The 19,695-nt window shown below is 41.0% G+C and overlaps 1 protein-coding gene across 3 annotated transcripts in view; it reads right to left on the bottom strand.

Annotated features, from left to right (window-relative positions):
• Positions 1-2,649: 2,649 nt before the first annotated feature.
• Positions 2,650-19,695, bottom strand: part of fmnl1b (formin-like 1b) — a 41,152-nt gene continuing 24,106 nt past the window's right edge. The window contains exons 11-27 of one of the 3 annotated variants that reach the window (XM_085169920.1): positions 18,803-18,913; positions 18,465-18,614; positions 17,334-17,435; positions 15,834-16,047; positions 15,172-15,360; positions 14,649-14,773; positions 13,417-13,619; positions 13,073-13,307; positions 12,687-12,755; positions 10,552-10,632; positions 10,272-10,401; positions 8,651-8,814; positions 8,424-8,525; positions 8,224-8,307; positions 7,277-7,391; positions 6,071-6,150; positions 2,650-3,416 (exon numbers count right to left, since the gene is read on the bottom strand). In XM_085169920.1, the coding sequence (XP_085026046.1) occupies positions 3,411-3,416; positions 6,071-6,150; positions 7,277-7,391; positions 8,224-8,307; positions 8,424-8,525; positions 8,651-8,814; positions 10,272-10,401; positions 10,552-10,632; positions 12,687-12,755; positions 13,073-13,307; positions 13,417-13,619; positions 14,649-14,773; positions 15,172-15,360; positions 15,834-16,047; positions 17,334-17,435; positions 18,465-18,614; positions 18,803-18,913 (2,160 nt within the window). In that variant the 3' untranslated portion in view covers positions 2,650-3,410. The other 2 variants (XM_085169918.1, XM_085169917.1) reach the window with 2 other exon arrangements.

Genomic DNA, 19,695 nt, shown 5'->3' with positions numbered 1-19,695 from the left:
TTAGTTAATAGTTCCAACATCTGGAAGAAGCAACTGCTCTCACAATTAGAGATTGACACGGTACAACACAAATGCTATGACAAGTTGGAGCCAGGACATCAGGTCAGACTACCAAGACTAGGTAGAGTATACTAGAAGATGTAAATGCAGCATCACAGAAAATCCTTATGATCACTGAAGCCGACCAGCTCATCGATTTCACAACAACAGTTATCTTTGGCTACAAAACGAACAGACACAAGGAGCAACAACTGTGAAATCTGCACAACCTCAGATTTCTTAGATCCATCAACACAGGCTGGGAACCACATCTCACATGGACACAAAATAACCATCACAGCACTTCTGAAAGAATTAGTTTACTGTACAGTTGTCATGGTTCTGGATCAGTTGACCCAGCATTTTGAGTTTATTGTTTTTGTGATTTATTTGTGTTGTAATGTTTCAGTTTTCTATGGTACTGATCCAAAATTCCCCAGAAACATTCTTGAGTTATTCAGCTTCAAGCTATAAACGAATATTGGAAATGTGCAGGTTGCCCATCCAGCACGTTCCAAAAATGCCGTAGTAGATTGAGATCTGACGATTGTAAATGCCTTTGAGCACAATGAACTCATAGTCATGAAACCAGTTTCAGATGAAGTGAGCTTTGTGATAACTCATGTTATCCTGCTGGAAGTAGTCACCAGTATATGTGTACGCTGAGTTGTTAGGTAAGAGTGGACAAAGCCACGTGAGAAACTGAGATTGCTGTGGCTGAACTCAGTTGTGCTCAGTGCATCTGCTACAGGCAAGATTTTACAATTAGGCAACGAAAGTGTGAAGTGAGCTTAGTAAAAATGCCAACATGTTGTCACTATTTAATCAACATTCTTCAAATGAACAAATATGTTGGGTACACTGTATTTTTGTGTAAATATTTAATTTTGTGTACAAAATGTGTGTATTGTTGCAAAATGTCAAAGAATATTAACTAAACTGTAAATATGTAACGAATATAATATGTTAGTTTGTAACTGTTAACGCTAAAGTGCTTGTACAGTAGTTAAAGAAGAGTGTCAGTATTTTTTAAAATAAAAGGAAGGTTGGAGACTGGCCTATAATTACTTAACACAGCTGGGTGATCGGATGGCTTTTTAATAATAATAATAATCATGGATTGGATTTCTAAAGCGCTTTACAATGCCACTATTCATTCACTCTCACATTCACACACTGGTGGAGGCAGCTACAGTTGTAGCCACAGCTGCCCTGGGGCAGACTGACAGAAGCGAGGCTGCCATATCACGCCATCTCTGGCCATCACCAGTAGGCGGTAGGTGAAGAGTCTTGCCCAAGGACACAACGACCAGGACAGAGAGCCGGGGGATCGAACCGGCGACCTTCTGGTTACAGATACGCTTCCCAACCCCCCTGAGCCACGGTCAGGGGGGTTACATTTTTAAGTAATGGTTTAATTACTGCCACCTTGCCATTAATAGTGAAACTTTGTTTGTATTTTAGATCAAAGCAATAACTAATGGAAGGATTTCCTTAAGCACTCTGTGGTCTAATAAACACAGATGGGTTAGAGCAGGGGTCCCCAATCCCAGTCCGCGAGGGCCGGTGTCCCTGCAGGTTTTAGATCTCACCCTGGGTCAACACACCTGAATCACATCATTAGTTAATTACCAGGCCTCTGGAAAACTTCAAGACATGTTGAGAAGGTCATTTATCCATTTAAATCAGCTGCGATGGATCAAGGACACATCTAAAACCTGCAGGGACACCGGCCCTCTGGACTGGGATTGGGGACCCCCGGTTTAGAGGAAGGAGCTGTTGAAGTTAACTTAAGGAGTTGCTGTACATAATAATATATAACATACAGCAACATCTGTGACAGATGTGAATAACCTTTTTCTCTAACCATTTTATTTTAATCATTGGTTGTGCTGAAAAGAAACCTGATGAATATTAAGATAACCCAGCTTTACAGAGTCCTATAATGTAGAGCAACAGGCACTTTGAAGCTCTTTAAAGGCTTAATGAAGCCCTTCAAAATGAGTAAGATGCTATTTCCTCAACCTATGAATCATGTGTTTAAGGTGTGTTTATACCAGGCAGCCAAGCACAGCAGCCACAGTATCCAGGGTCAAACCGATTGAAGAGATGACACTTGTCAACCCAATCACAACAAAGTGTGTAACTTGATGGGATGTTACACTTTGCCTCTCCGTTGGGTGAAATGGACACACATTGATATATTTTTATATTATATATATTTAAATTTAAGACCTCATTAGTGACCAAGGAAGGTATGAAGTCTCTAATTCAGGCTCCCAGTGTTAGTAATGACTCTAAACATCTTTAAACATGATGATTTTCACGTTTGCTTGAAATAAAATATCTCCCTCTGCTGGTACAGCAGCTTAGGACAACTTGCAACTCCAGCATGTGAGCATGGAGTAGAGTCGAGGTAGTTGTGCTGTACTGTACAAGCTCGTGGCGTTGAAGATGGAGAAATATATCCTTAAACTTGGAGCACTTTTAGAAAAACATCTACTGTAATGAAATGTATCGAGTGTATGAAATGTAAGCATACAAAAGTTTGAGTTTTAGGATGGACTCAAATAAAAAAACTAAACAGAATAAAACAGACAAAAACCCCAGAACAGTATAAAATGTTTTATTTGTTGAAATGCAGAAGCAAAGTAGAAGCTTGCTGTTTTTGTACTTACACAGTAATAAAAATAAATTAAATATATTATAAATCTTTCCCATAATTTTTGAGACCTACTGCAGACACGGAAAGAGTGATGGGACGCTGCGATTAAAACTCAGTTTAAACTAAAACTAATAAAAAAATATCAAAATGATCCACGAGTCAGTTTTTTGCCTTTGAAGATGAATTTTCTGGTGAGGCAGTAATGAAGCGCTCGTGTTACCTCTCAGCTGAGTGGCTCGTTCTTCCATGTAATTGTCTTGATTACCTCAAATGGCATCCAGTGTCATTAGCGCTGAGCACAGCTAATAATTCGCCCTCTTTAACATTTAATCACTCAAATCACAGAACATTTCTACAGTCAGTTTGAAGTTTATCCAGAGAGGCGCTCTAATGCAGCAGAAATGTGCGTGTGTGTGTGTGTGTGTGTGTGTGTGTGTGTGTGTGTGTGTGTGCATTAGCTTATGTTTTTGTCTCTTTAGGGATCTTCTTGCATGCATTTCCACCCCTGCATTCGTCCACATGCTTGAGAGTGATAAGACTGTCACCATAGCGAGTCAAATGCGTTGTGCTTGTAAAGCCACGATGACGAGCCCAGTCCGCGTTGTTGTGTTTCAGAGGGAGATGTCTGAGGATACCTGCAGCTGTTGCCCTGGTTTCCACTTGGCGCTGCGTCGGCCGGCGTCCCCCCGTCTGTACGGCTGATTTCTCAGATCTGACGAAAGAGAACAAACGCGAATAATCCACGTGAGACAAGAGGCTTCAGAACAGCCCGCTGACATATGTCAAATTAAAGGCCTGTTGGGTTTTATTTACTGAGCCATAAAATACATATTTCTACTCATCAAATTGGCCATAAAAAAACAACAACACAAAAACAAACAAACGGGAAAATGCGAAGACGTCTGGTATGAAAGAGTCGCTGCCAAGCCATCCTGGCTCTTATAAAATCTTAATTAGAATCTGTGTCAGACATGGATAGAGTGTGGGACAATGAGCCCCTCAGCATAAGCTTTTAAAAGACCCACAGACGGCACCAGCGTGTTCTTTTGCATTTCACTTTTTGTCTCTCAGTTGATTTTCATGACTTTGTGGTGTTTTGCACATCTTTGTGGGAGTGTGAGGCTGCTTTGTGGTAATTGTTGTGTTTCGCTGCTTTAAAAACAAAAAAACACCTTTAAACCTTTTTGTGTGTCTTTCTCACCTTCGTCTCTTCACAGGTGTGACGTGGTGTACGATCAATCTTAAAAAGAATCTATTATGCTGATTTCCAACTTCGTGTTTTTGTTCTTGGATGTTACAGGAGTAACTTTACAGCATTCACAGCTCATAATAATCAATGTAGAGAATTATATGAATGTACTGTGATCAGCTCATCTAAGGATATACTGCAGCCCCTCCATCATTCATTTAAGCTTTCTCTTTTCTGATTGGCTACACAGAATGTTTTTGTGGGTACTGCATAGAAAAAACTGTAATTGTGAATGAAGTGTTCAGAGCAGGCTGTGCTTGTGATGACCAGTGTTGGGAAGGTTACTTTTAAATGTATTCCATTACAGATTACAGAATACATGCCCCAAAATGTATTCTGTAACGTATTCCGTTACGTTACTCAATGAGAGTAACGTAACGGAATACTTTGGATTACTTAATATATTATCATGCTGTTTACAACTACATGAATGTACTATTGCTGTGATTTATTACTGTTACTGAAGGTCCGCGGCTCCGAACCGTAGTAAAGGGACCTCTGGCTAATACGGTGGGTTCTGTGTCGGCTCGTAGCTGAAAACTAGCTTTACTTTGTTGTCTGGGTCAACTTTGCTAGCAGAGACAGAGAGAGGCGTTGAAAGGCTGCTCCAACGGAACTTATTGTTTCGGAGGAAAACACGAACACGGTGTACAGTCGAGTCTTAATAGCTTACTTACAGCTGGGCTCGTCAGGCGCTCTTCTTGGCTGCAGTGGTTATTATTATATTTACATGCTTCCAGCTCCCGTTTCTGCTCGATGACAGCTCGTACTTTTCCTTTTTCTCCCTCCCTCGCTCACAGACACATAACGTGTATGGCAGTCCATTCTCCCTGCAGCACGGACTACACTGCCTATGATGCTACATTCTTTAGAGCTATACCTGTAGCATTCTGCCTGTTAGCTTAGCACAACAACAACAGGCGCTCTCTCACCCAGGAAACACAAAGAGAGAGAGCGGCACCCTGTAACCATGGCAACCGTAACGCTGCCACCTGGAACAACAGAACGTAGCTGTCAAACAAAACCCAAACAGTCCTGACCCGCCACAATATGAAACAGGGAAGTACCGCCGTGTAAGCCATTTATTTCAACAAAGTAACTGTATTCTAAATACCACCTTTTTAAACGGTAACTGTAACGGAATACAGCTACTCATATTTTGTATTTTAAATACGTAACGGCGGTACATGTATTCTGTTACTGTCCAACACTGGTGATGACTGATACATACACTGACCAACATGAACCTTCCAACACTTTTTAAACGACTAATAGAAGTATACGTTTGGACAGCATAGCGTAGTACAGAGACGACGCACGTCCTGCACCACAGATTGAAATAAAAAGGGAAGAGCTTTGACAGTTTTTGGGTGAGTAAATTAGTTTATAAATCACTGTTATCAGTCTAAGAATTAGCGTATATCTCCATTACCGTTGTTTGTGCAATTTAAATTCAGCCTCTAAGACATTAAATGATGTTATTTAACAAGCCTGTGAAATTCTTGAGATTAAGTCTTTTGTGCTGTGGGCCTGCATCAGCTTATTAACTACAACTCAACAAACTCCACACAGCTGGACATTGTGTGGCTCTGAAACCAGAAAACAGTGCTAAATGTCCTTTCCTTCAGTGCCCTTTAATATATTGAATATATCTTTATTATCCAACAGTACTTTTATGACTGGAAACAAGGAAAACATAATAGATCTCCTTTAACCTTTCAATCCAAGACGAGCTATCTGCAGCATATTCTTGTGTTTTAGTTTGAGCTGCTCTCCTTCTCTTTGAAAGCCATTTAAAGTGTGTCAGAAAACCTCTGGAGAGAACTCAGTCACGAGGCATAAATCCAATAAACAGCACCCAAAATATTCCTTCAAGGGCAGACTGTCTGGGATACAGTTACATTGGGAAGGCAGAGCAGTTTTAGTGCAATATAATGTGTTTCTAATATTTTTGTGTTTATTATTGTTATTCACTGTTTGTCTCATGACTGGAGCAGAAATAGAAGCTGGGCTCAAAGGATTATAAGTGCCCTCTACACTCTGTATCCACCACCTCTTCCTGGTTATAAACACAATGACAGTGTCATGATCAGCAGGAGCGGATTTGAAAACATCACCTCTTCACTGAAGACAGAGTCGCAGAAGAGACGAGAGGAGCGTTTGGCAGAGCGAGCCGTGAAGGGCACGGATTTAAGAGCTGAAGACAGAAGAGGGGAAAAAACAACAGGGACAGGAAGAGAGGAGGGACAAACAAGGGCACAGGAGAGGGACGTAAGCCTTAGTGAAAGTTTGTTGAACTAAAGAAATTTAAAAAAAGAGCACTGCTGGAGAGGAAATAGGATAAAATGTTAATGAGATTAACAGCTGCCTAGATAAGAAAGTAAAAACACTGAGGACGATTAGTGTGAAAAAAGCGTGTGACAGCAGAAGATACAGAAAAATAAAAATTTATGGACTAGACCAGCGGTCCCCAACCCCCGGGCCTCGGACCGGTACCGGTCTGTGAGTCGTTTGGTACCGGGCCGCGAGAGTTTAGGCTCAGGTGTGAAATGTGTGGTTTTCAGTGTTTTTAACGGTTTTCAGCGTTATTTTGTTATCGTTTTTATCGTTTACTCGGTTTTCCTTGGTCTTTTCACGTGTGTTATGAATAAATTTTCTTTTTTTCGGTACAGGTACTAGTTTTATTTTGTTGTATTTATCCGCGACACCTTTAAGGCCGGTCCATGAAAATATTGTCGGGCATAAACCAGTCCGTGGCGCAAAAAAGGTTGGAGACCGCTGGACTAGACCATCCATCAAAACTAGAGCTGGAAATCAGGAGATAGTTAGCTTAGCTTAGCATAAGAACTGGAGTCAGCGCTCAGTGACGAGTTCTTGCTGTTGGGAAAAATCTGTACTCCCCAATCGGTTGGGGACTGGTTGTTGGAACACAACATAAACAAGTGCAGAGAAACAGTTTGTGGCTTATGTTGATTTAGCTGCTGCCTTTAAAGTTTGTAGACAAAACAAACAAAAAACAAAACAAATTAAAAAATCGAGTTCTAATTCATGAAAAAAGTTTCAGTTTAGTTGTTAGCTAGTTAATTAGCAAGCATTAGTGTGTAAGTGTTGCTATGTTAGCAGCTAAACTTCACTTGATACAATGTTTGAACTTTAATTACGTAGCTGTCACTGTGTAGCTTTAGCACCACACCAACCTGTAACTGCATAGCTGCATCTTTCTGTTGCCATGGCAGCGTGAGCTCTGTGTAATTAACCCCTCCTGATAATTGCTGATAACGGTTCACAGCACAGACACAAAAAACAGACAGGTTGTTGTGTACCTGTGATAATGTCCTCGATGGCTCCGTCTTTCCCCTCCCTCACCAGAGGAGACATCTGCCTCTTCTTCAGCTCCGCTATCAGGTCCATCTGGGGCGGTCGGGGCATCGTGGGACCCTGAAACAACAAATCTGATTTAGTTGAATGCAACTTTTTACAACATGCTTTGAGAGTTTTAGTTCTTTTTATGTCCAATAGTCTGGTCGTTTTTATGCATGAAAGTTATAATCTCAAGGAATGTCCTTAAAGTGTGGAAGTCTAACAGGTGAAGAAGTAGAATACAGAGAACTGATAAAATGTTTCAATTCGAAAATTAAAAGTAACTAAAACAAAAAAAATGACCATTTTAAGAAAGAAAAATATTGTCTTATTTTGAATTGGATGGCAGCGCGGACCATGTTTACCACTTTCTTTAATAACAGTTCATATATGACTGAGGAGAGCTGTTTGGACATCAAACAGGGCAGTCCAGCTCCAGGCTTGTTCCAGATCTAATACCTTGTATACTTTATGGTAGTTTATCTGTCTTTGGACTAGTTGTGGGTACTTGACATGGCTGACCGGAGCATCGCACAAGTTTTTGTTGATACTTTGACCTTTTAATGCCGTGGGTCTTTGTACACATTTCTCTAAAAGCAAAGAAGTTTTCTTCTAAACTGAGATCATTAATGTCTCTGGAGGAAAAGGGCTTCCAGAAAAGAGTATTTCTCTCTGACCTTCACTGAGAAGAAGTACTTTTTGAAGGGTGGTGTTTCCCTTGCTGAATATCACTTTAAAAAAAATCAAAAAAGAAAAGAAAGGGCCGACAGATAAAGTCTGAGGTCTACTGTCAGCTTTTAAAGTGTTGTTGCAAAATGACACAGTCTAATTATTCAGGAGAAAATCATCTTTATGTGCTTGGAAAGTTTGTAGACACACTTTTCCTGCACTGACTGTTTATCGTTCCCACCTTGTTCCCCATGACTTCAGGTTTAGGAGGAGTTAAAGGAGCCTCGTGTTGCTTGTTTCTCTGCTCGATGTCCAGCTCTGCTTGCTGGCAAACACAAAAACAATGTTTCAGATGTCAGATTATAAACAGTCACTGATGGCTGCAGGTGTAATGTAAAAGCTCTCGGTGCGTATCAGCGAAGCAGCTGTCTGTTATCTGACCTTGTACGCTTTGATGAATCTGACAAAAATAGGGAAGAACATCGAGGGCGGCGTTGTTTTTGGGTTTTCTCCGAAGTACTCCACAGCTGAGTCATAAGCATCCTGCAAAAGAAGGTAAAAATATCAGGTCATGATCAGCCATGAACTGACAAGTACTTCCTGTTCCTAACATCGACAGAGACGAATCTGGATAATTTCCTATTCTGATTTTGATAATTAAACCCAACCTGTGCGGTCTTTCCATCGGCTATGAGACCGTTGAGCAGCTCCACGTTGGTGTTGAGAAAACGCTGCAGCACTAGATTGTCTTTTTCTACGGAGAACTCCCTCTTCGTCCTCTCCATGCCTCTCTGCAGAGCCTGAAGGTCCTGCAGGATACTGTCCACAGAAACTAAAAGAGACAAAGACTTCAAGGTGAAGTTAGAGCTTCAAATTAACATTCTTATCATTGCTTATCAAACAGCAACTAGATTATGATGTACTTTAGAAGACTGAAGGGTTATGCAAGGTGTTGCATGAATAAAGTGATTCTACTGCTGTCATAACACCTTGTGAGCATTTGCCATTTTATCATCAGTGTATTTACAATCTGTTGTATTAGTTTAAACGACCAATAACTCTGGCTTTGTGTAGGTTTTATCCGCTTGGTCATCTCAGACATACCAGTCAGCTCCATAGAAACTTCTGGTTGTTCTCCAATTGTTGGTGAGTAGTTGCAGCAGTTTCATGTCAGTTACAAGGTGAAAACATGGTGCTACACTGAAAACGCCCCATGACTGCTTTGGTTTCTAGCAGGTTGCCTCGATCAAGTGTAGTTTACAAGGGAGATTCAGGCTGAATGGTAAATGGCCTGTATTTATATAGTGCTTTACTAGTCCCTAAGGACCCCAAAGCGCTTTACACATCCAGTCATCCACCCATTCACACACTGGTGATGGCAGCTACATTGTAGCCACAGCTACCCTGGGGCGCCACCCGGACCATAGGCGACGGGTGAAGTGTCTTGCCCAAGGACACAACGACCGAGACTGTCCAAGCCGGGGCTCGAACCGGCAACCTTCCGGTTACGGGGCGAACTCCCAACTCTTGAGCCACGATCACTACATCAACATGTACACGGATATTTTTCTGTGAATTTTGTCCTGAGGGTCACTAAAAATAAAGCTTTTCATTTACAGAAACTCTGCATTTAAACGTGGAAAAGAGAAACAGCGATTTTGTCTCGTAAGATCAAAGTTATGCGCCTTCACCTCCCTTTTGACTTCACCCCGTCTTTTTATTGGCCAGCATTTCTTCACACTTAGAGTTATATCACCACCTGTTTCTTTGGCATACACTTGACAGACTTTGAGATCTTTTTGGGGGGATTTTCATGTTCATGGAGATATTTAACAATTTTTTTAAAAACCATTTTTAAAAAATGACCTCAGGTCTACACTCGCAGCATCCTGGACACACGATTAAAAAAAAAAAGGGGGGCCAGGAAGTCAGAAGTTAAAAAGGCAACACAGGTCAAAACATCCGATTATTACAGGGCTACAAACCACAAATACAGTTAATAAAAACAAGATTTGAGGCCAAATGTTGATCAGATCAAATGCTAGTTTTTCTTTTTATTTGCCCCCTTTTTCTTTTATAGCAGCAACTCTTGAGCTACTGACAGGAATTATACTGTACTGTGCTTTACTTCTTTCTTTATTTGCAGCTTTGTTTCATAGTTTAGAGTTTGATCTATAATTACTTAATTTGGGAGGGAAGTACTGGGTCCTCTTGGATCTTGGACCTTTGTAAACTGTGACAGGAGTTCAGCCATCATTAATTACTGTACACATGTGAGGATGTGCTTACCAAGTGCCGCCTTATCCAGGAAGTGCAGCTCGGTGTGGAAGGATTGCAGCTCTGGGTATCTCTCCTGGATGATGTTGACGATGAAGTGCATCAGCGTCTGTTTTCGGTCTGTAGATTTGGTGTCCAACAGCTTGGGAGAGCCAGCAAAGAATGAAAAGTCTGACATTAGATTGATAAAAACAACAGGTTGCACTAAATATTATTGGATTATCTACAGAAATAGCAACCGAAGCAAAAAGCCATCTGTAACTGCAGGAAAAAACTACATGAATTTTCTCACCAAGTCTAAGCTTTGCAGACGGAAGCCATATGCTGCTCCTCGCTTGCTGCTGTTCATGTAGTTTCCAAATGCCAAGATGATCTTTACATCAGAAACAGACAGAAAAGTATGTTGTCAGATGTGACACAAAGTGACAGCATGTGTGATGTGCAGCCCACACACACTCAAAAATAAACCTGCAGTGAAAAACAAAACTTGAAATCTGTCATAGAGGTAAAACACAAAACCTCTCCCTTTCCAGAAACAACTCATTGTTGTTTTTATGCCACTTTAAATTTAGGAAAAAAAAACAACAACCAAAGCTGAAGGAAAAAGCGAGACAAATTCCTCGGGGTTAAAGACACAGCATGTTTGGTCTCATATTACAGCAGCTGTGCTCTTGTAAGCTTTGGAGGCTACTTTCCCAGAACTGCTGAACTGGACCTGAAATTATTTCCATCAAAGCCTGAAAACACTCTGGCACAGAATAATGTGAATGGGTGATGCTCATAGCAGAAAGCAGCGTATAAGTACCAGTCTGTGAGACAACTTACAAGACTCTGCTTTTCTAGTGTTCCAGGTTTCTACCATTAACCCTTTAAGACCTACCATAGAACCAAGTCCGCCAGAGCTTATATTATATTTTTACATGCTGTGGAGCCATTTTTGGGAGCATTTCAAGTTGATATACATCAATACAACCATTATAGCCCAGATTTTAATAATATGTCTGCATTAAGTGCATAGTAATTACATAAATTGCAAAAAAGTGCAATAAACTACAAAAAAATTGAAAATCGTTTTTGTTTTTTTAACATATATTTCTAGTTAGAGAAATTTAAGAGGCTTATCCCTCAAAACTGTAAATACAAAAAAGTTGCACAAAATAGTTTCCCACCACAGGAAATTTATTTTGAGTGTCTTCATAGTTTTATTTTTGAAATACACCAATTTTTATATACTGCAGGAAAAACGAAAATAAATATTATAATGCAAATTTGCAAAAAAACAGCATATGCATCAAAATAAACTATTTCCAGCAGTGCAATATGAGTCCTAAGCATCCCAGAAACAACACAGAAAGTCATAAAGTCAAATATAACTTTTAAAAACACCAGTATAGGCTCATGAGGCCCTGATGGTAAAAAACTACATTTCCGCAAAATGACGTCACTTCCGGTTTCGGGCAGGTCATGGCGGACATGTGATAGTTTGTGCTGATGGACGTAGGAAGTGTTACAAACAGCTGATCGGATCAGCAAAGCGTGTTTCTGGAATATTATGTTTTTGTTGCTGCAAGTGCTTTTTATGCAGTTTTTGCAAAGCTATATGTGGAAGGAAACTGTGACCGAGGACAAGCTGATGGCATAAGATGTAAGTACAACTCCTCCGGTTTCATATGCAAAAAAAATTATTGCGCTAGCTCACGCGGTTGCAGAGCTACCGGGATTTAAAAATAGTTACGCAAAACGGAGCGTGCCCGCTCTGACTGGCTTTAAAGGGTCAACTAATATCAGTGTCTGTGTATTGCATGTATACAGTACACTGATACAGCTCACTAACCCAGTGCTGTTCAAACCCAGGCCTCGAGGGCCGGTGTCCTGCAGGTTTTCGATGTGTCCTTGATCCATTATAGCTGATTTAAATGGCTAAATAACCTCCTCAACATGTCTTGAAGTTCTCCAGAGGTCTGGTAATCATTTGATTCAGGTGTGTTGACCCAGTGTACTCGAGGCTTGGCCAACTCCAAGCCTGCACCTACCTAAACTAGTGTTACTTGACATCTTACCACTGTTACTTCATCTAAATATGGTCACCTCAGGGAACAAAAAAACACCACAAAATGCTAACGTTGAGGCTCCATTACAAACGGATGGTCCATCGTTTATTTACAGCTTATGTGAGATCTTGGCTGAATGTGTTTCTGTTGTTTTGCTGAGCGCCCCCCAGCAACCAGTATTTTAAAATGAAATTAGAAGAACAATAAACACATTAAAAATGTTATATGTCAGGATTTGACAGTAATTTTAATGCTAATTAGGAGGTCGTTGCTGAGGATTCACAGGAAGTCACAGAGAAGCAGTCCTAACCAGTAAAGGTTATTATTCAGTCATGAACTGGAGCTCTTTGACACTTCAAATAAAAGTAAGAATCACCTCGAGAATTTTCTTCAGCTTAGTGGAAGACTTGATGGACATCGAGGCCGCGATGATGGCATTCAGTTGCTGTAAGAAATAATGCAAAGATCAGTGCGTGCACATTACAGTATACACTAACATTTTTATTTTAAAGGACTAGTTGCAATTCTCGCAGAGTCAGAGGACAAGAATGATTCCACTGTAAATATAAAGCCAGAGTGCCGATAAGGAGAAATTTCCCCGTGTTAACCCTCAGTACCTGAATAAATGCCTTATATTCCTAGAAGTGGGCTGAATAAAACTCTAACAGAATAACTGCCTTTTCCTCGGCATGACTGTGAAATCCGCTGTTGTAAACTTTGCTTAATTCTCTTTCCTCAAATACAGTTCAACCGTGGACTCACAGGCTGTATCAGCTGGACGCTCTCAGGGAAATTGCCCATGAAGGTGAGAGTGCTGATGCGCTGGGAAAGCCGCGGGATCTTGCTAAAGCGCACCATGAAGCGGTCCTCCTCGCTGAGCTCGTCCAGGGGCCTGCCCTCGCACTCGTAGTTGTGGATCAGCTTCATTTCATACTCCGTGGGGATGAAACGCTCCAACAGCTCGAGGAAGTCCAGGCTCAGAGCTTTCAGGTTGTACCTGCGGGGACGGTGCACGTTCTGAATATAAAGTGTCTTTGCAATATATTCAGATTTTCTTTTTATTGCCGTATTATTCAGCTGATGCACAAACAGGGTTTAACACATACGTCTCTATGACACAGCAGATATCAGAGGCAGCCATTCCTTCTTTACGCAGGGTGATGGCCAGGTTTTTGGCCCTGTTGGGCTCCATTAGAGACACTTTACTGGGACTCTTGTGGGCCATTTTCTTCTTTAGGGTTCCCAGATCTACAGGGGTCGACTGGGCTTTGGTCTTAAACTGCTCCTCAAAGGCAGCCATGTTTAGCTCCTAATAACAGGGTTCAAATACAGAAACAGAGACCATTAAGATTTTTTTAATACTTAGATTAAACTTTCACTTTTGTTTACTGTAAGTCACCTAGCAGCCTATTACAGACTAAATTACTTCCTGATAAAGCATGTGACTGCTGAAAAAATTCCTGGAAAATTTGTTCTAAAGATTATTTTTAATTTAGTTTTGTTCTTTTTAAAATACTCACAAAGGTTTGCAAATGGAGAAAAGCATGGAAGAATATCCATGGATTTAAGTGATGCAGAATAAATGCAAGTTCCCATGATAATACATTACTGCTATTCCAATGTAACATAAAAACACAGTACTGTCTTAATAGGATTGATTGCACTAATATAGAAGAAAAGAAATGCATAGATTGCATGTTGTTGTTTTCTGCTAAACAATTTGCACCACAATTGGATTAAAACCCAACCTGCAACCTCCACGTCTGAAAATGAAGCCAGTGCAGAAATACCAAAACAACTGTAGTTCCACTTATGGCCACTGGAGGCTGACTCCAAACCAGTGCTCGTCCCCATAACTCTCACGTAAAAAATGTCCAACACGTTGCAAAGTGTGTTGACAGCCTGGCACAAAACACTGTTTGGGTTTCCACCTTCAACTGTTCAGGAGGTGAGGGTTTATTTGTTTGTTTGTTTATTTGTTTGCTTGTTTTTTTAATAATTCATCAGTGTTTGCGATGCCTTTTTGTTGGATCTTTAATAAAATTATCTGACAAAATGACTTTCCAAGAACTTTGTCTTCCACTTTAGTGACTTTTTGAGCATAATTATTCTGTTACTTACCAATTAGCTAATTGTCTGTGTGCTGCTTTTCCTAACCAGCTAGCTAGACTTAGCTGAAAACTTAGCACAGTAGCCTCTCACTCCAAATTAAGCCTCCAAAATGCAGCAACCAAAACCAGCAGGTGTGATCATGTTGGCTGCGTGCATCTTATAAATACTGTCCATGAAGGAACCCAGGTCCAGATGTTTTGGGACAGCAGAGGAAACATGAACAAACCTCTAAGATGCGCTCGTCGTCCACCTCACTGAAGATTGTTCCTGCGACCTGGTTGGATTTGAGGGCCTGCCAGTTGAACAGCGGCATGCGGTATTTGGTTTGAATGGCCTTCTTCTTTTTACAGTCTGTAAGAGAAATGTCCGTATTGTAACAGAGAGATCGTCCTAAATATTGCGTCTGTTTGTTACTTTCACAAGAAAAGACACTGAACTCTTTACTAAAAGTTCCCAAAGTGGATCTGGAAAACTTTGGTTTCTCCAACATGTCTCCTCTCTGTGGTATTTCTCGATTTTCTATAAAGTTTAACAATTTTTAAATCTCTACAATCAGTTCGATAAAAGCTGGAAACTTTTGCTTGTTGTAATCATTCTTCATTTTCAAGTTTGATGCATAAAAAGAAAAAAATCGTCTCTTCTTTAAGATATAAAGGACAAGAAGATAAAACATGAACCAAAATTGCTAAACCTTTGATTGTTTTTAAAGACTTACTAAGACCTTCATTTTGCTCTGATTCTGGACTCACTTGAGGTCCCTGCTGACGCCTCCGTCCTACCGCCTCCAGAAGGCGGGAGAGCTGATGGTGGTGGAGGAGGTGGAGGCGGAGCCGTGGTTGAGGACGGAGCTGGAAGTGGAGGAGGAGGAGGGGGAGGAGCTTGTACCGACTGTGGAGGAACGGCCTGAAGGTTGTTTCCTGTATCGACCTGATCTGCAGCTGTCAGGAAATAGTTACACATCAACTTGCAGTTACAGTGTAGCTGTAATTAAGGAATAAATCTGATTACATGAATCAATATCCCATAATGATGCCTGTCAGGGAAATACAAAGAGCTTCTAATTATCCGCACACCAAGGTCTGAAGTATCATCTCGGGCTGGCGATGCAGTTTTCGGACTCAATGGCGATTTCAGATCTTTTGATCTCTTATCTTGAGTTATAAAAACAGAAATTGGAGGAAGGTCTTGTCTATGTGCAGGTAAGTTACCATGAAAATGTACCACCATCACCTTTGTAATGGTGTAAACCCAGAGTTCACCCTGACATTACCTGGAGAGGTGCAGCACAGCTGGTCACTAAAAAAGGGGAACTTCTGAATCCAGCTCATAAAACTCAAACTTGAATTGTTCACGCTGTGAGTGCACGTGTGGTTACCGAGGATTTAGGAAGGTGTGATAAAACATTGCCGACCTTTCTGCTTCTTGTTCTGCTGCACCACCTGGACAGCTAGGTGTCCAGAGGCAGAGCGCCCCATTTGGACGAGACCCTGGTCCACCAGAGCCTGAACTTTGACCTCGAGCTCCTTCAGGGCCTGGGTGTCTTGTTCTCTCTCCTGCTTGAGCTCCCGTTCTTGCTCTCGCTGCTGCAGCAGAATCACCTGCGAGCGAGACTCCCGCAGACTCTCCTGTGACACAGAAGCAGATGTGTCGTTAATCAGGCTGGACCTGTTCTGTCAGCTTAAAATAATAAATATGCGATCTGGGGTGATCGTCTTGGCAAAAGGACATGCGTGCTCACAGCACTTTGGCTCATTAATATGCAGATTTATGCAGCTGCAACACTAAACTCTAATCAGATCATCTTCACCAGGTGGGGTACCTGCGGTGAGAGTGCTTTTTCTTGACTAACGTTCACAAGAACAATCAGTCTCTCCCTAATTAAGCCAATTAGTTCCTCTATTTTCAAAGCTGTATTCACTGCCAACACGTTTGTCTCTGCATGCTACATGTCTGGTACTAATTTGAAGTCATCAGCCTGAAGTGAGAAAGAGAATTCAGCATCTCAGGAATCATTTCTTTCCTCGTTAGCATTCAAATTTATGCAGAAAGGTGCTTAAAAATCAAATCACATCTCTTCCATGTGGTGGACATGTGGTGTGGGTGTGAGGTTTCAGTATACTGTAGTTATCATAGTGGGTCACAGCTTTGGGACAGCAAAACAGGGAAAATTAAATTTGAGCCTAATGGAAAAGAACGAACGGCTACAGGTTACTGAGATACTGGCAGAGCTGAGCGATTGATGTTTTCCTCTCTGTAAAACTCAAAAAACAAACAAAAAGACAAAAATCGCAGGCCGAGCTTTTGCCCTTCCTCGTGTTGGAACCACAAACAAAAATATCAAGCAGCAAAAAACTATAAAGCAGAACTGAGTGTTTTTAAGTCTTTATCAGTAAATGGATTTGAACTGAGCCCTGATCTAAAAAACAGGTTCAAGCAACTCTGAGTTTACCTTTAAACTCTGAGTTATCAGAAAAGCTGATCAGTTATTTCAGACTATTATTAAATTTAGCAAAACTGCACTTTTTATTTGACTTTATCTTTCGCACAAATTAAAAACAAAGGAGTTCAAATATTTTCTTTTTTTTAATGTTTGGAGACAGTAAAAACCATAAATGTACTGTACTCTTAAAAAAGTGATTACTTGTGAACTATTTCTCTTCTGGTGTTTAAGAGAAGACACAAATGAAAGCACAGAAACATGAAATGGATTATTATGTCTCTATTTAAGGCCTTTTTTTCTGTTACTAAGCCACATTCACCCATTTACCTTATTCTAGGAACCTTTATCTGTCAGGTGACACGATGTGGATTCATGTTTGATATGTTGGCTCTGTTTCTGCTACCATCTGACTGCTTGGCTTGTCTGTGTTTCTGTATGGAAACATGTAAGCATGAACTTGCTGTTCTCTACCTTCAGGAGCTCCACTTCTTTGGTGGTCTGAATGAGCTTCTTCTCAAGCTCGGAGGCTTTCTCCATCGCCTCGGTCTCGGTCTCCTGAAGTCTGCTGGTGAGCTGTGACACCAGAGTGGTCATGGGTCATGGGTAAATGTATTTTTACACAGAGAGCAGCAAACATAGAAGAAAACTAACACTAAAGTGGACTTATAAGGTATTACATTTTCTCTCATGCATGTACTGCTTGTGTAATTTTGAATTCCTACATGATTAATATCACAGTAAAGTTTTCATTTACCAGACAAAGTCATGAAACTTCACCCAAACATTTTTCTGTATAGATAATCTAAATAACAACCGCATGTTGCTGCTGGAGAGTTTAACACATAGTATGATTTTTTTCTTCGGTAGCTTAATTTAAAAAAAAAAAAAAAGTATTTTACTAGAGAAGGAAGCTAACGTGAATAAGCTAGGCTAAGGTAGTTAGCTTTAGAGCCATGAGTCTATCAGCTTCCTGTTAACTGCATCATTCAACAGTGTTACAATGTGGCAGCCATGAAATTATTTAATTTCTTAAACACAAAAATGGAGGAAATGTCTCAATTAGACTTAGACTTGGATTAACTAATAAGCTAGCTGCATTTAATAAAAGAAACAATTACAGTTTTGCTTTAAAGCAGGGGTCTCGAACTCCAGGCCTTGAGGGCCGGTGTCCTGCAGGTTTTAGATCTCACCCTGGGTTACCAGGCCTCTGGAGAACTTCAAGACATGTGGAGGAGGTAACTTAGCCATTTAAATCTGCTGTGTTGGATCAAGGACACATCTAAAACCTGCAGGACAGCGGCCCTCGAGGCCTGGAGTTCGAGACCCCTGCTTTAAAGCAATAAAGTAGGAAAATATTCAGGTTTATTTCAGCTTGATGTATTTCCTGTCATTCTGTAGTGTTTTTTGAAAGGTGAATAAATATCAGCTCTGACAACGACACTGCATGTAGGAGGTCCATGTGACCATTGCACCTGTGAGCGTGCTCATCCACACTCACAAGTTTATTTGAAAACCTGTCCTGGCCAGACTGATAGAAAGCATGCTGATATGATACAGACGGTCTTTGAGGTTAGTTTGTATTCAATGCATTTAGATCCAGACCTGTGCGTTGTGTTCCTGCAGTTCCTCCATGTGTTCTAGCAATGCGTTCTTGGTCTCAGCGTCCTCCAGCAAAGCGCCAACATCGAACACGTTGTCCAGGTAGGCCTGAATCTGCACCAGCAGCCTGTCGCTCTCTGTGAACTTCAATTTCTACAAAGAGAAAACACCAGAGTAAAAAATAATCAACACAGTTTAACTGAAAGCTGTGACTCTGAGTCTAAGAGAAGTTTAACCTCTTAAGCCCCAACGCCCCCTGATACGGGGGCAAAAGGCAGGAGATCAGGTAGGCCTGGGGCTTAAGAGGTTAAAGCTGTTAATTTGGCAAAGTTTACACTTGCCTCCAGGTATTCATCCAGGCCGTGCTGCGTGAACTCGTACTGCAGGTGGACTCTGAAGTTCATGTTTTCCACTGAGTGGACCACAATGTTGATGAACTGCATACAGGCAACCTGGTGGCAAAAAGAATTAATTTATGCAACAGGAAGCAGCGTCACCTACTCAGACCAGTGTCCCACACCATCATCAGGACCATCAGCAGGACAGAGTTGGGATTAGGATTTTGAGGATTGCAGCGACCAAAATGGCTTCAAAAAAGACTTGACAAACCAATGGGTGACATCACAGTGGCTACAGGTTTAAAAGTTTACACGCACGACGTAAAGAAAGTCTGCTTACAGAGTGCTCTGGAATGCACACAAAGTTTGCAGACTATTAAGGATCAAACCTCTACCAATCTAAAACTAATTATAAAACTCTAAGCATATATAAGTAGTAGGGCTGCCACGATTAGTCGACTAGTCACGATTACGTCGACTATCAAAATCGTCGACGACTGATTTAATAGTCGACGCGTCGTTTGAAGCTTTGTAAGATCCCAAAAGACGCAGGAATAAGTAGTAGGATTTAAGAGTGTAATAACGGACTGAAACAGAAGATGGCAGCACTGCATGTACAAGGATGCCAGCTGCCGTTAAACCCAGAAGAAGAAGAAGCTGTGTCCCAGAATTCATAGCGCAGCTCAGCTCAGTTTCCAACAATGGCGGCAGCTAGTTAGTTTTAATATTACTCTTATTATTCTTTCTGGGTCTCAAAATAAGCGTTTAACATATTTTCAGGCGAGAATGTAGCTGTGTAAACCTCAAATATCTGCTCAGTTTATCAAGACACCACATATTTTCAAAAGCGCTCCGACGTTTTCGGAGACGTCTGTTACCCACTAGCTCGATAGCTA

The sequence above is a fragment of the Neolamprologus multifasciatus genome, chromosome 8 (assembly GCF_963576455.1).
Source record: "Neolamprologus multifasciatus chromosome 8, fNeoMul1.2, whole genome shotgun sequence".
In the NCBI taxonomy this organism is placed as follows: domain Eukaryota; kingdom Metazoa; phylum Chordata; class Actinopteri; order Cichliformes; family Cichlidae; genus Neolamprologus; species Neolamprologus multifasciatus.
The sequence above is the reverse complement of the archived record's forward strand: the minus strand, read 5'-3'. Positions and strand labels throughout refer to the sequence as shown.